At 34.1% G+C, this 16250-nt stretch overlaps 1 protein-coding gene across 2 annotated transcripts in view; it reads left to right on the top strand.

Moving 5' to 3' along the window:
• Positions 1-14072, top strand: part of LOC123677992 (homeobox protein aristaless-like) — a 182007-nt gene extending 167935 nt beyond the window's left edge. For both annotated transcript variants that reach the window (XM_045614750.1, XM_045614751.1), the window contains one exon: positions 12385-14072. In XM_045614750.1, the coding sequence (XP_045470706.1) occupies positions 12385-12906 (522 nt within the window). In that variant the 3' untranslated portion in view covers positions 12907-14072. The remainder of the gene's footprint in view (positions 1-12384) is intronic.
• The last annotated feature ends 2178 nt before the right edge of the window (positions 14073-16250 follow it).

The following is a 16250-nucleotide window of genomic DNA, read 5'->3' as shown; positions in this document are numbered from 1 at the left end:
GCTAACATGTTATTACTCATTATTAAATTATACCTACGCAAAATGTTCATTCACAAAGGAGAACACATTAAACCGTTTGTAACAGTCGGGGGAATTTTTATAAAAGTTCATTATGAAGCCACACCCACCCCGAGCATATTATGGGCAATTTTTAGGTCTACTTCTTTTCGTGTTGACTGCGTCTCGGAACAGGCTGATGAATTATGGCTGAAAGAATTATTTGGAATAATGATTTATTTGATTATTATGTCCAGAACATTCCACGAAAAGACGCAAAAATCTTCCACTAAAACGCAGCCCCCTTGTGGAATATAATCCTGTTTTACATTGGTATAATTAGAAGAACAGTTCGGTGGTAGAGTGCTTATTATTCCCCTACAAGAATAATGTGAACAGGTTGTGGTGTTGACAGTAGAGTGCTACATACATAGTATAAGGAGTTTTTTATACTATGCTACATACAGGGTGTTCTGATTTGTTTCCGACAAACTGAAATGGGTGATAGATCACATCATTTTAAGCAAAAAAGTTCCTATGAACATGGGTCCGGAAATGCTTCGTTTCCGAGATACAGGGTGTTAAAGTTGAAAAAATAATTCCTGTTTTCTTTAATATGTTTTGACTGCTTCGAAATCCTTTCATGAAATTATTCCTATTCAAATATTAAATTTAAATTCATTTTGAAAATTTCTAAGGCGAAATGCATGCGGATTTTCTATTGCCCACTAATAAGTAGAAGTGGTATGCTATGTAATTGTTGTTTTTAAGTGTTATGAATATTCTGTTTCCTGAAATATTGCGTTGTTGGGATGCTTTACGAATACTGAGTTTTTATTTTCTTCGGAAGTCTGTAAAATCCTATTTCTCTGTAGATGATTTCTTCTTTGTATGCTTCGTTCGGGCCTTTGGTAACCAATACCATTTTCCTGTATTTGTTGATGAGCTATTAACTTAGTTAACTATAATTATAATTAATGACATCTGAACCTAACACACTTTAAATCTGTCATTGTGTATAGCCATTTTAAATCTATTGCCGCAACAATTGTTGAATGTAAAACAATCAATCATTCGAAGATGTCATTTGTGCATTCAACAGAATTGAAAATGATTATGTTATTTTGTTTTGTTCTGAATTGTTACTTCTAAAAAATATTTAATTTAAAATTATTACAAATTTGTTTCTACATGTTTTAGAGATTATTTTAGAGAATATGGATTTGGCTTTAAATGCGTTTTTCTCTGAAACGGTTGCCCCTAGCAACTTAAATGATTTATACCTTTTTTAACTAGAAAAGTCAGTGGAATCGATTTTTTTAGTCCAGAATGACATACAGGGTAGCACAGAAAAGTTGCTACGGTTTAAAGGGGACGAAATGATTGCCAGTGGCGCCCTCTAGAAAATACAACCAAATCGACCACAAATTTGAATTTCTCACCTCAAAAAACCCTATGTACCAACTTTCATGCAATTATTTGGAATCAGTCGAAAGATATTTAAGAAAACGCGAATTACTTTTTCAACTTTAACACCCTGTATCTCGGAAACGAAGCATTTCCGGACCCATGTTCATAGGAACTTTTTTGCTTAAAATGATGTGATCTATCACCCGTTTCAGTTTGTCGGAAACAAATCAGAACACATCTATAACTTCCTCAACCTCAAATATCTGCAGGTTGCTCTTTACATTTTTCAACAACGGCTCGGTATTCTTGCCCAACCTTCTTGTTCATTATTACTCACATCAAATCTTTTCCAATTAGGTACTAGCAAACGTGAATACAGTTGCTTTACCCAAATGAGCATAGTAGAGTATTTCAGAGTAAAGAATGTATGCTATTGGACTTTACTACTAATGTAATGTAAACCAGACTATATTGAATTGTTAACCTCCAATACCCACTCCTATTGTTCGATAGTATGCAACCCAACGTACTAGAGAAAGCTAAGATTGCTAGGAGATTCAAGGTTAATAGAATGAAACTGCCTATAGATATGTCTGGATATGGAAAGAGCATTCAGCTGGATCCCCTAATAAATATTCTTCTGGAGGCATTCAAATGATGAATGTATAGCAAAATATGTCTTTCAGAAATAATACTACATCAACTGAAAAACCACTGCCAACTGAATTTTTGTAAAATGCACAATGGTCTCCAACGATTAAGTTCCACTCAATGATGACGAATCCATCGGTCCAGCCGGCCGTTATCTCGGTAACTCTCGAACAGGAAGACTAATAATATTTGGGGTAGGTTCGGATAATAACTACAGTTATGTGCTCTCCAATGGAGATATTGGCCTATGAATGAACGTCCCTCAGAAGCTGAATAATATTCTAAATGTGTTGCATTTTCCCTATATTTGAACCAATAAAATGATGTTATAAATTGTCTTACCAATATAAACTGCTCTCTTGCTTCCACACAGCACCGCACTGTATAAGGATGTAAGGGAACAGGGTATAAGGATTGAAATGGAACAAAATGGGACTTATACAATGCAAACTGACCTTCTAATGAACTGTAATCCTAATATATTTGAAATGTCCGTTAATTAAACCAAAACCGTTATATTAAACACCGAAAACCTTATACTAACAACCTTTAACTTTTCTTTCCGACCGCCGATACATCTCATTTTCTTAATCTCAAAACATACGTCTCGATTTCCCAGAATCCGCGACGTTGCCAAAACTAAACATTATAATAACTTAAAAAGGGCCAAAACATACCCCCCGCCCTGAAAACTCAATTTCAGTCACTTTGAAATCAAATACCTTTCATAAATGAACTTGTCAAAATCATCCACTATAAAAAAAAATTCACCAAAAAAGAAACAAAAACTAACCTACCAAAAAAAATATATATAGTAGTCAACTCTTCTGACTACTGGGTCGGTAAAGGACATACCTTTACTACAGGTCGTGTATAGGTACCTTTACTCGTTTTCAGCGTTACATTACGGACTATACCATCTTTTCCGGGATGGACCTCTGTGACCAACGCCAATGGCCAATGCAGTGGTGGCGAATTTTCACACTTTAATATGACTACCGTGCCAACTTCAATATTTGAGCATTTCAAATGCCATTTCTCCCGAGTTTGTAAGGTCGTCAGATACTCTAATTTCCAGCGCTTCCAGAAATCCTGAACCATCCGGTCAATCAGTTGAAAACGATCAAGCCTATTCAACTTGATATCCGACAAATCATGAGATGGAATACATCTCAATGGTGACATTGTCAAAAAATGTGAAGGTGTTAATGCTTCCGGTGCACTTGAATCTGATGACAAACGACAAAGAGGGCGTGAATTTAATAAAGCTTCAACCTGCGTAAGAAGAGTGCTGAACTCTTCAAAAGTTAGTATCTGAGTACCTATTACTTTATAGATCAGATTCTTAGCCGATTTAACGTTGCTCTCCCACAAACCGCCCATGTGGGGTGCCCCGGCCGTATTAAATTTCCACTCAATACCATTCAAAGCTAATTCACTTTGAAAAGAAGTTATAAACTGATCCGAATTAATAAATTCATTAATTTCACGAAGAACTTTTTTAGCACCCACAAAGTTAGTGCCCCTATCTGAATACAGAACATTACAAGTACCCCGTCGAGATAAAAACCGTTTAAACGCTTGCAAAAAATGATCCGTAGATAAGGAACTGACGAGTTCCAAATGAACTGCTTTTACGCTCATACATATAAACAAACAAACATATCCCTTATATACTTGAGTTTTCCTATTCTTACCGAGTGATATTTCGAACGGTCCAAAGTAATCTACCCCCGTTTGAGAAAACACTTTTGTAGGATTAACTCTTGAAGCAGGCAAATTCGCCATCAAAGGATAATTATTTCTGGGCTTTAACCTAAAACAATGATTACAGGCATGTATTTGCTGTCGTATAACATTACGACCACCCACTATCCAATATTTTTGTCTCAACAACGCTTCTAAAAGAAATGAACCTGTATGGAGATTTATTTTATGATAGTATTGAATTAATTTTACCGTAAAAGGATCTTTGCCTGGAAGTAGAATAGGGTGTTGGCTAGTAAACTTAAGCGAAGAATTTTCTAATCGTCCCCCCACCCTGAGAACTCCATCTTGGATGAAAGGAGTCAATTTGCGTAATTTTCCATAGATCTCTTTTTCTGAATTCAATAACCTTATTTCCGATCCGAATGCTTTACTCTGAACAATTTTTATCAATACGATCTCCGCTCTTTTCAAATCATCTGCTATAATGAATTTCCTTTTGGGAAGCTTCTTCAAAAATCTAAGTACCCAAACCGTAATCCGCAAAACAGAAATCCACGACGAAACTCTCGAAAACATTGTATAAAACGACTCATTCGCTTCATTTTGAATAGATACATAACACCCAGTATGCTCTATTTCTATTTCAGAATCTCTTAAACAAGTCTCCCTAGTGATAGGCCAATCTCTGTCTGAAGATTGTAACCAAATTGGACCGGACATCCATAAAGGATTATCAATCAATTGTGAGGGAATACAACCTCTAGACAAAATATCAGCGGGATTTGTTACTCCGGAGATGTGAAACCATTGTGCTTTTGGACAATTTTCTTTTATTTGGCATACCCGATTCGCCACATATATGTCTTTTAGAAATACAGTATTCAACCATTGAATAACCGTCGAAGAATCTGAAAAGGCTATTATTTTCGAGATGATAATTCTTTTTTCATACTCTTCTGTAACACGTTTTACTAATTGGGATAAAAGTACAGCCGCAGCTAATTCCAATCTAGGAATTGTAATTAATTTAGTCGGGGATACTTTAGATTTTGCGCATAATAAATTAACAACGATTTTACCATCATCTCCGATTGTTCTCACGTAAACAACTGCACCGTAACCATCTTTACTCGCATCTGCAAAAGCGATCAACATAATAGGAGACGTTGTCACAACACCAGAATATCGTGCAAACTGAAAATTCTCAAGTATCGGCCATTCTTTTCTCAATATTGACCAACTTTTCGATATATCCTCCGTTACATCATCATCCCAACCCAAAGTCCGTTTCCACAATTGCTTTATTAAAAGTTTTAAGTGTAATATAAATGGTGCAAGCAGTCCCAATGGATCATAACATCGAGCCACCGTGGACAATATTATACGCTTCGTACATTTTGAATCTGGAACTTGAAAGAAAAATCTTAAATAATCAGTCTCCGGGTTCCAGTACATACCCAAAATTTTTGTGTCTGTTTTAAATGTTACCGAATTTACAAGTTTTTGATCAGTAGGAATTAACTTCAATAGATCGAGAGAGTTAGAAGACCACTTAACTAACTCGAATTTTCCTTCTGCGAATAATGACACTGATTGTGAATACAAATTAAATGCTTCCTCTTCCGAAGGAATGCTGCAAACCAAATCATCTATATAAACATCTGTCGAAACTATTTTCGTTGCTAAAGGATAACTACTTCCATTTTCTTTTATCAATTGCTTTATAGTACGAAGAGCTAAATATGGACTTGATTTCACCCCAAATGCTAAACGATTGAATTCAAATACCTGAACCGGATCATCAGGACTGAAACGCCAAAGCAATCTTTGAAACCTCCATTGATAATCAACTAATTTTATTTGATGATACATTCGTCGAATATCCGCTGTAATCGCTATTCGAAACAACCTAAAATTCAGCAATAAAGAAAATAAATCGGTTTGTAGTTTTGGACCACCATGTAAAATGTCGTTCAACGAAACATCATTATCGGATGATGTACTAGCATCTAAAACCACACGAATAGGTGTACTCGAACTACCTTCTTTAACAATAGCATGATGAGGAATGTAATACGCAGGTTCCGAATCTTTCAAATATTCATCCTCAACCAAATGCATATGACCTAACTGAATTGCTTCTTTCATTATCTCATTATAACTCAAACGAAACTCCGGAAATTTCGCCAACCTTCTTTCTAGTGAATAGAGCCGAATCAATGCCGTTGTCTTAGAATTACCCAAAGTATTCGGAGAATTCTTAAAAGGAAGCGCTACCGTGAAACGTCCCTCATAATCTCTACTAAAAGATGTAGAAAACAAATTTTCGCATATTACTTCTGCTGGGTCCGGCAAAATATTCTTTGGAACTTGTTCCATTTCCCAAAATTTATTAACCAAGTCATTTAACCGACATTCCTCCCTTAAACTGAAGAATACACCAAACTCTCCCTTTGACTCTAACTTACGAACCTTTCCCATAATCATATGACCAAATACCGTTTGTACCGCCACTGGAGATCCCGATGCTGATGGTACCGAATTACCCACAATAATCGAGAAAAGATCCGCCCCCATAATGCCATCAACTTCAGCCGGTTCGTCAAATTGTTCATCTGCCAATTGGATATTTCCAAAATTCTTTAAAACACCGCGATCAATTTTGGCTATTGGAAGTTTATCCGTAATTTTATCTACTAAAAATGCCTCAATAGAATATTTCTTAGTAAAATCATACCTAGACGAAACAATAATACTTGTAAAACCTTTAATTGAATTTAAACTGAATCCAACCCCATGAATTGACGTTGAACATTGTGAAAACTTCAATCCTAATTTCTTACAACACCTATAAGTAAGTAAGTTAACTTGACTGCCACTATCTACTAAAAACCTAGCTTTTTTCAAACTACCCGAACCGTTCAAAACATTTACCACAACCGTCGACAATAAAACCGTATGAGTATCCCGATCACCCATAGCAGTAGCACAAAAATTGTTATTTGTTGAAACCAACGTATTTGTATTCGAATCCGATTTCGAATTTGGATATTTTTCCAGTTCACCCTGTATACGTCCCAAATGTAGTAGGAAGTGGTGTTTTCTGGAACACTCTGAACATAATTTGTCTGAAGGACAGTCTCTTACCCCGTGATTTGGCGATAAGCAATTATAACACCAGTTGTTATCCCGTACTGTAGCATATCGTTTAGATGGCGATAGTTGTTTAAATTTATCACATCTACTCAACGAATGATTTTTCCGATTACAAAAACTACATATATTCGACCGATCCATTCCTACACAAGAATTATTTTGATGTACAAAAAAGGATTTCGAATTACGAGTTTTATAGCTATCACCTCTACTAATGGTTGATTGCTGATTTAGAGCTAAAATTTTCGATTGTTCCTTCACAAACTTAATCAAATTTTCATAGGTAGGTATTCCATTACCCCTAATAGTCATTTCAAACGATCTCACCGTATCAGAATCAAGCTTAGAAAGGGCCTGATGCATTAAAATGAAGTCCGACATATCATCTAACTTAAGCTTTTTCAAAGCCTGTACCGCACAATCAAATTTTTCCAAAAATATATTGAGACCCTTAGATGACTCACCCTGTATCGATTTGAACTCTAAAATTTGGCGTAGATAATTAGTTGCAAGAGCGCGCTTATCCTGATATTTTTCCACAAGCGAATTCCAGATGATTTCATAATTTTCTCCAGTAGGAGCTAACGAAGAACAAATAGTCAACGCAGATCCTTTTAAACGGCCTACTAAATAATTTACTTTATCAGTATCCGTAAGTACCTTATTTTCATGTATCAAACTCTTGAATATTGAATAAAAGGTTTCCCATTCCCTAATATTTCCCGAAAATTCCGGCAATTCAATCTTCGGTAGTGTAGGAAGATTACGTATCAAACTTCCCTGAGGTTCAACATTAACCGAAGAAACATCTTTCTGAATTTGTTCTCGTTCCAATTTAGCCGCTGAAAATTGAATGTGACAACACATTTCATCAATAGTTCTAAATATATTAAAGTCTGGTTCGAACTCATCATTAATTTCAAAACTGAGCTCTGTTATATCGTCTATTATTTTCAGTAGGTCATTCTTTGTTGAATTGATTGAACTGACCATTGTTAAAAATTTAGTTTTAGCTACTTCACTTGTTAATGATTTTGACAAATCCAATAAATTCTGCAGTATCGAAAATAAAGATTCTTTCTTAGCAATAAGCATCTTAATTTTCCGTTCAGTTGACGTTCCACCCATTGTGTTGAAAGTCAAGTGCGCAGAATACTCGAAAACTAACCCCGCGAGTCTAAACTGTGAATTGAATACTTTTGTGTACGCTTGGCAACAAGGCTTACTCTGGGACTCGAATCGTATTTGATAACCGCTGAAAAAATACAAAAACTACCGCACGTTTTTACTTCGCTCAATACCGTATGAACGAACAAAATAAACTGAATTAATATTTCCGAATACAATTAGGAATGAAATGAAAATGAGTTCCGAAACTCTGTATACCGATTGAAACCTAAATAAATGTAACCGAAACTTGAATTAAAGTTCAAAAAACCCGTGCTCGAAGAACCAAAAAATGTTGCATTTTCCCTATATTTGAACCAATAAAATGATGTTATAAATTGTCTTACCAATATAAACTGCTCTCTTGCTTCCACACAGCACCGCACTGTATAAGGATGTAAGGGAACAGGGTATAAGGATTGAAATGGAACAAAATGGGACTTATACAATGCAAACTGACCTTCTAATGAACTGCAATCCTAATATATTTGAAATGTCCGTTAATTAAACCAAAACCGTTATATTAAACACCGAAAACCTTATACTAACAACCTTTAACTTTTCTTTCCGACCGCCGATACATCTCATTTTCTTAATCTCAAAACATACGTCTCGATTTCCCAGAATCCGCGACGTTGCCAAAACTAAACATTATAATAACTTAAAAAGGGCCAAAACAAAATGAAAAATGAAGATAGCAGATAGTATTATTAGATTATTCACCTTGGTCTATATTTTACACTGCTCTCAAATGTGCCAAAAACTCATTAAAAAGAGGAGTCAGGAGCTTGTGATATTTCACACGCCAATTGAACATTTATCTATATACAATTATGTATTGCTTGGTTGCATGAATGAACGAGCGCCCAAAACTTACTAAACCATTGTTATAAAAGCCAGTCTTGGTTGTGTTCTGCCAATTACCGACGGATAGCTCTATGTCCTGGTGATAGCTGAGGTATGCTTGGAGGTCTTCTTGCCCTTAAATTAGAGGAATGCAACCGTCTCCAGTACGATTCCCCTCCGAGAAAAAATTGCGATATAATTCCCTTGTGAATGTTACTCTGGGTCGACCAGGCACCGGTTTCTGGGCAACGCTGACGGTTTCCAGGAAAAGGACTACTATGAAATCAACTCAAGTTCAAGTCAAGTAGTATTTTTTCAATGTTAAGTCAAGTATTTATTCATCAAGTAACATGACTTAACATTGAAAAACTACAACTCGACTTGAACTTGAGTCGATTTTAAGTAAGCTCAAGCTACTTGAGTATGAGCATGAGCTTGAGTCAAATAGCTTGAATATCAAGTCAAGCCGCGAATCTCTAAGCTGCCTGTAAAGGTAAAAGGGCCTTTACCAAAAGGAAACTTTTGGCATGGATTATGGAACTTGCTCTAAGTCATGGAGCTTGTTATGGTTTCACCTAGAGAGTATCTGGTTAGTAGATAGATTGAAAAAATTTTCCCAACATACATGCAAATGCTGCATCCTCCCAGTTTCAACTAATACTAAACAAAACTAAAAATAACTGCATTGACGATTAAAGCAACCAATAGGAATTTACCGCTCAATAGTTACAGATTCATAGCCTCTGTTTTGATTGATATTGCGATCAATCATTCTATCTGAGCCCATTAAAAAGGAAATTGTTGTTCTTTATAGGAAATTCCACATATATTTAACATATCACGACCATAATATGAATTGCTGAACTTCATATTTCACCTCTGAAACATGCAATGTGACCTACGGCCAAAGCTTCAATGCAGCTACGTTCAGCCTTCCAGGAAAAGGTATTATTCGTGTGCCGGTCACCGAAGGGTTGTACTGAACTTGCTTATTATTTATTTTTATTAGAGTCGCCAGCGTTATAAAACAGCAGGTAGCACAGTTTTACTCACGCAGACATGGTGAATTTCTACAAATTATTTGTCGTGTTCTCGAGGCCTTTTTTGTTGCGTTATATTGTTGTTGCTTTTTATCTGATCGTGGCAGCAGCGTGTATTATGGGTTTGATATCTCACTGTTTGCCGCCAGTGTAATAAATTCGGACTTTGATAGAACTACATTACGTTACGGTTTAAGGCAGAGTCGTTAGGAAATCATATAAGAATTTATTAACTTCAATTCGCATAACTATCATCTTTAACAATAATCGTTTTGGTTCACTGTGGATTCATCAGACTCACATTTTTGCAAAAATTAGATGGATAATATTTGTAGAACGTTTTAAACAAATGTGAATCATAACCTCGTGAACTTTAACATATATTTTAATTACCTTCATGTTTAACAATACGAATTTTCTGATACCTATAGGCGTCTTCCAGATCAGGTTAAAATACAAATATAACCATTCAAAATGTGACGAAACAATTGTTACTGGTATTGAAATTTGTTCATCACAATAATAACAATGAATTAATGTTTGTTGAGTGAGTATATAGCTACTGAATCAATCATATTTTGTAAAGATCAAATAAAATTTGATAATATTGAAAAAATTTCTATGCATCTCGAGAATCCTAGTATTCTATTGAAGCTAAAACATAAAGAATATTGAATTTAACAAACTAAAAAATATTTATATCTTCTCAGACGGAACATCTTTCAGTGCATGACTATACAGGGTGTTCTAAATTGGAGGTTCAAAGGAAAATGAGCATAATTTCAAGAAAAATAGTCATATAAACACGAGCTCTTTAAACGCTTTGTTTTCGAAATACAGGGTGTTTCTTCTAGTCTTACTTTTTTGTGATGATTATAGCTGTTTGAAGAATTTTCATTCACAATTTTAACACAATTTTTGAATAAAATCACTATAATTATCATCTTCTTCTGGGTGAATAAGTACCAAAACTTATAATTAATTTATTCATCACAGCTCATTAACTTTTATAATTATTTCATTTTTCCTGAGGAATACTTACCAATTTGAAATTTTTTCCTAAAAATCGGTAGCAGATACGACAAAACTACAATAAACCAAAAACTCGAGTAATACTTGACCAAAGTTTCTTTTTACTTTTTTCTAAACTACCAGTGGTCCATCAAAAAAGTACTGGAGGAAACAAGTGGACAGTGTTCCAGAGAAATTCCACTGTGTAGATTTGCATTCAAAACGAGCCAATGTTTAAAGGACATTTTTTTTTCAAAATTATCCGAGGAATCTGTAATTTCCGTTTGTCCAATTTTGGAACGCCCTGAATCACCATAAGAAAGATAGGAAAAGATGAGCTGATGTTCATCTTTTCCTATCAACAATCCCAAGAAGTTACGGGATATTAATTTGGCATTGAAGTATCCTTAACCATAAACTTGGACGAGTCGATTTACCTCCTATATATTTATAAAGATTATGAAGGTTGACAGACCTCAAGAAGAATTCTGTTGTCTCAGATTCAAATATAAACCTTTTATGGAAACTTGAAAACATTTCCAACTGAAAAAGTATTGATTATCTTTTAATTGAAGTCGTAATTGGACGTTGATTATCGTTTCTAATCAGCAATTAGTTCATTTTATGATGCAGTTAGATGAGCACCTATCGCTTCTCCCAATAAGGAATAATTTTTCTTCATAGCCATACAGCCTTTCACAATGTATTTGATGAAGTTATGAACATAAATAATTTTAATTATAATCTCATAATTTTATTGAGGAAGCAATAGAGTTTTTAATGCTCATTGAAGGTCTCGAAGATATATTCATATTTATATACATTGAATGATTAATCATAGGCAGCTCCAAGCGTTATTAGTAATTAATCATTTTTGAAGGAGTGTTGTTATATAACCAACAGAAATATTAAAGTCTGGATTTTTCACAGATTGTGTATCTAATAAATTAATCAAATTCGCAATTTTATCGTTGCAGAATCTACATATTGAACGTGTGCGAAAAGATATGTCAGAATTAATTTAAAGTCACTCAACCATGTTTTCTAGGTCCCATTTAATTGAAATATTATATTGCTCGAACATGCCACACATACCATGTTAAAACACATAACTCTATAATATAGCAAATGATCTGACCTACAAAATTGTATTTTTCTCATTGAGGGAGACATAAATATGTGACTCATTCAATATATATACCAATTTATCTAATAAATCCACCTAGCTTGTAGATCTACACAGCTAGAATATCATTTGTACTGTATATCTGGTAAATGATTTGAGCTTATAGCTATTCAAAACCTTTACGATCAGATTTCTAATTCGGATGCCTCAACTGATTTTTGTATAAGTAATTACTCTCAAGCACAATCTCAAATTGAATTTTTTTTTCAGGTGTGGTTCCAAAACAGAAGAGCCAAATGGAGAAAACAAGAAAAGGTGGGACCTACTGGCCACCCTTACAACCCATACTTAACAACAAGTAGTGGATCTCCTGCTCAATCTGTGGTGGCCTCTAGCCTTCCAAACCCTTTCAACTTACCCTTTGGACTCAGAAAGCCCTTCGATGCCCTATCTTTTCGATATCCACCACACGTGCTTCCTGGTTATCTACCATCGCCACCACCTTATCATAGGGGAGGTCCACCCCATCTTCTACCTCCTTCTGTTGGCCTCTATCCCTCAGCGAGCTCTTTCCAGACGCTTCTGGCTAACATTTCGGCAGCTCAAAGACCAAAGTTGCCACCTCCACAAGAATTCGCCACATCACCACCACTTTCTCCAGAAACTTCTAGCGCTGTAACACCTCCAGATGTTGACAGGAGGACGTCTAGTATAGCCACCCTCAGACTTAAGGCTAGGGAACACGAGCTTAGATTGGAAATGCTCAGGCAGAATGGAGATCTGATAAGTTAATGCGGTTACATGGAAGAACCAATCGGGCTTAAAGTGTCGCGAAATATTTTTCGCTAATTCTAGATTTTTGTCGATATTAACTACACTCTAGAGATGAGAGGTAGTTTGGAAGACTCGTTATATTAAGATGATATGTAAGATTATACACTATTGGTTTAGGAGAAGCTGATATTCAGAGTAGAATAAATTACAAGCATCATGAATTGAACTAATTGATTTGATACCAACCAATTCTTTTATTTTGAGAGTTTTTGTTCAGAGCAATTCAAGAAACTCGATATTATGTACATAATAAGCAATTTCTCGAATATCGTCAGAATAACGTAAAGCTCTGAAATGAATGAAGGGATAACAACATTTCTGGATTTTTGAAAATCTCAACTTGAATTTAGATACACAATGCATAAAAAACAAATCATCGATAATAAAAAAAAATTGAAGAATCCGATAGAATCAAATGAAATATTTCAAAAAATTGATGTACGAAACCTTTTAAAAGCAGGAAGAAACTACTGATCATAGTAAACACTATACCAGACTTTCTGAATTTGAAATCGAATGTCTGAATTCAGCTTCTACTCTTCGAATGAATTGAAATTCCATTCATTTAATCAGTTTTTAAGTTGCATTCATATAGCGGAATATCTAACCTAAGTATGAGATACCCTTAGACTGTTCTAAGGGGATACCCAATATTCAAATACTTTCTTGTAATGTGCGCTTAACAGTGCTGTCTATAGAATGATCAAGAGATTCAAGGTTACAATAGTTTGCTATGTTTTGTGAATATGTTATTCAGGATGTTATGCTTAGGAAGTTTTCTGCTCATATGTGTTCGGCTGTATGAATACGGCTATATTTGATTTGTTTCTTTAACAGACCGAATGTTTGAATGATTTTCCGGAAGATAGGAATTGATAATGTATTTATTTATGTTATATAAATTTTGAATATACTCGTTCAACAAAAAGGTGTAGCTAACGATTTATAGTGAAATTAGTATTTCTATTTTTTGTACAGTTGATTTGTTAATTAATTATATTAGTCTTAAGTGAAACGAATCTTGTTAAAATTTCAGTATTTACGAAAATATATGTATATTATATTGTAATGAGTTAATGAATCCGTCCTATAAAGTATTCGAACAATAAAAAATTTTCATGTAATTGTTACTTACTTTGCCCTTAACCATTTCCATGGAGTGATAGAATAGAAAAGAGTTTATGCAGTAACGCATTACAGATTCAGTGAATATATTTTGAATGAATAAACTATATAACTATGAATTAGTTGTGAAAGCTTTGGTTATTCCTAACAAAAATTTACAGTTCCTCAGTAGGTTATAACGCGTGAAAATTTCGTATTTCTTAAAAGTGTTACTTTGAGTTTTTTCATTCATACTTGAAAAACAGTTATTGCGACAATGCTCTCTACAATTTGAGGATTAGATATTTAGACCAATTAGTTAAAAATAAACCCTTGACATTGATACATATTTTATAGAAATAAAATGAAATAGAAATCCACAAAAAGTGTGTATTAATTAGATTATAATGATGAATTAGATTTCGTTTCACATAAAATATCTTGATAGGCAATGTATTCACAATCCATCGAGATTGTGAAAAATTGAGACATTTCAAAAAATGTAAAGGAAATTATCTTGTTAATTCACACTTGATTTTTCAAAACTCTCAGAACTAGATGAGATGCTGCTGGATGAAATCAAGGAAAATATGAAATGACTAACGAAAATCAGTAGCTATTTCGCTTCAATTTTTTTCATTCTAGAATGAAATATTGAAAATGTGTGAATAAAAATGAAAACGAAATTTTGACAGTGTAAGCTGAATAGAGGGAAATTGAAGATACCTCAAAAATCTATTCAATGACTTGAGAATTATATATATTCAAACGAAATCATTTTGAATTGTACTGATTTAAGTATTTACCAGATCTTCATTCAGAATAATTATAGATAAAAAATTACAATTAAATAGTAAGATTTTTCCAAATTTAACTTGAATATTATCAAAAATCTTTTTTTATATATCAACTTCAGATGTATATAATGAATTAATTATCTATTGAGTATGTTCTAAAACTATAATAAAATTTGGGACAATAAATTTACGATAGAAATAATAAATTATTTATATTGGACAAAACTTATGAAGATCATCAAATCAAAATCGATAAAAATCTAGGAAGAAATATCTAGTTAGGAAAAATAAACGCATAGTAATAAAGGGGAGACAATAACAGAATAGAATAAAAAAATTCAAACTAAGGAAAAATGAACCAAGAAACTGAATAAAATAATTACGAGGTAAGTAAAACTGAGCAATGTCTACGAAAGAAAATTATCTGGAAAAATAAGTACAAGAGGCCTCACGGTATTATTTCGCAGACATTCCACAAATTATGTCCTGCAGCTCCAACAGGAATTAAAATAAATTATGAGGAATTTGAGAACTGCTGTTTATTCAGAAAGTAAATTGTGAAAATTTCAAGGTGGGGAAGTGTTACCTTATTACAAATTGACTGAAAAAAAACTCCTGTCAGAGAAAAGGCCAAGTGCTGCTTGAAAACATCTCGCCGAAGGATAACCCTGCGAAGACCATCTGAATAACTTATAGGCCCTGGTATAACACATTATCATTACACTACCATGCCATTATATAAATTTGAGATAAAAATAATTAAAATCTTAAAAGCTTGTAATTATAGCCTGGGCTCAGTTTGTTATATCCCTAATATCGATCTCCATTTGATAAGGATTAAATTAATCGAGTGCATTACTTCAGTGAAAAAGACGCCCACCATCGGCTAACAAGAAAATATTTTTTAACGAAACCCGTTCCCGGCCAACTTACAGAGTAATAATGTTGACTCGTATCGGCTACTAACTTATGTGCCACTATTATTAAATTATAATTTATTGATTAATATGACATCGACTTGTTATTTCATGCCTCTTTTTCGTCGATGTCCTCCAGAAGTTTCGATTTCAACATCGCTAATCGATCTCGTTTATCTCCTGTCTTAATGTGTTACGGTAAATAAGGCAGGAACAGTATATTGAGACGCCGGGAAAATCATTAGTTTCAGGATATCATCTTATCACTTGATTCCCGTCTCATATTAAATTACGTAGGTGATTCTTGAAGTAAGAAGTCTTATTCATCAGTAGTGAATCAGTTATATGAGCTCTCTAGTGCTAAGTACCTGATACTCAATTTCGAAATTTTTTTCTAATTTTTCTAGTATATAATCTCAGAATTTCAAGCAAATCAAGAGTTCTATTATACATACACGCCTATATCTAACATAACCTATACATA

This window comes from Harmonia axyridis, chromosome 4, assembly GCF_914767665.1.
Source record: "Harmonia axyridis chromosome 4, icHarAxyr1.1, whole genome shotgun sequence".
Lineage (NCBI taxonomy): Eukaryota > Metazoa > Arthropoda > Insecta > Coleoptera > Coccinellidae > Harmonia > Harmonia axyridis.
The sequence above is the reverse complement of the archived record's forward strand: the minus strand, read 5'-3'. Positions and strand labels throughout refer to the sequence as shown.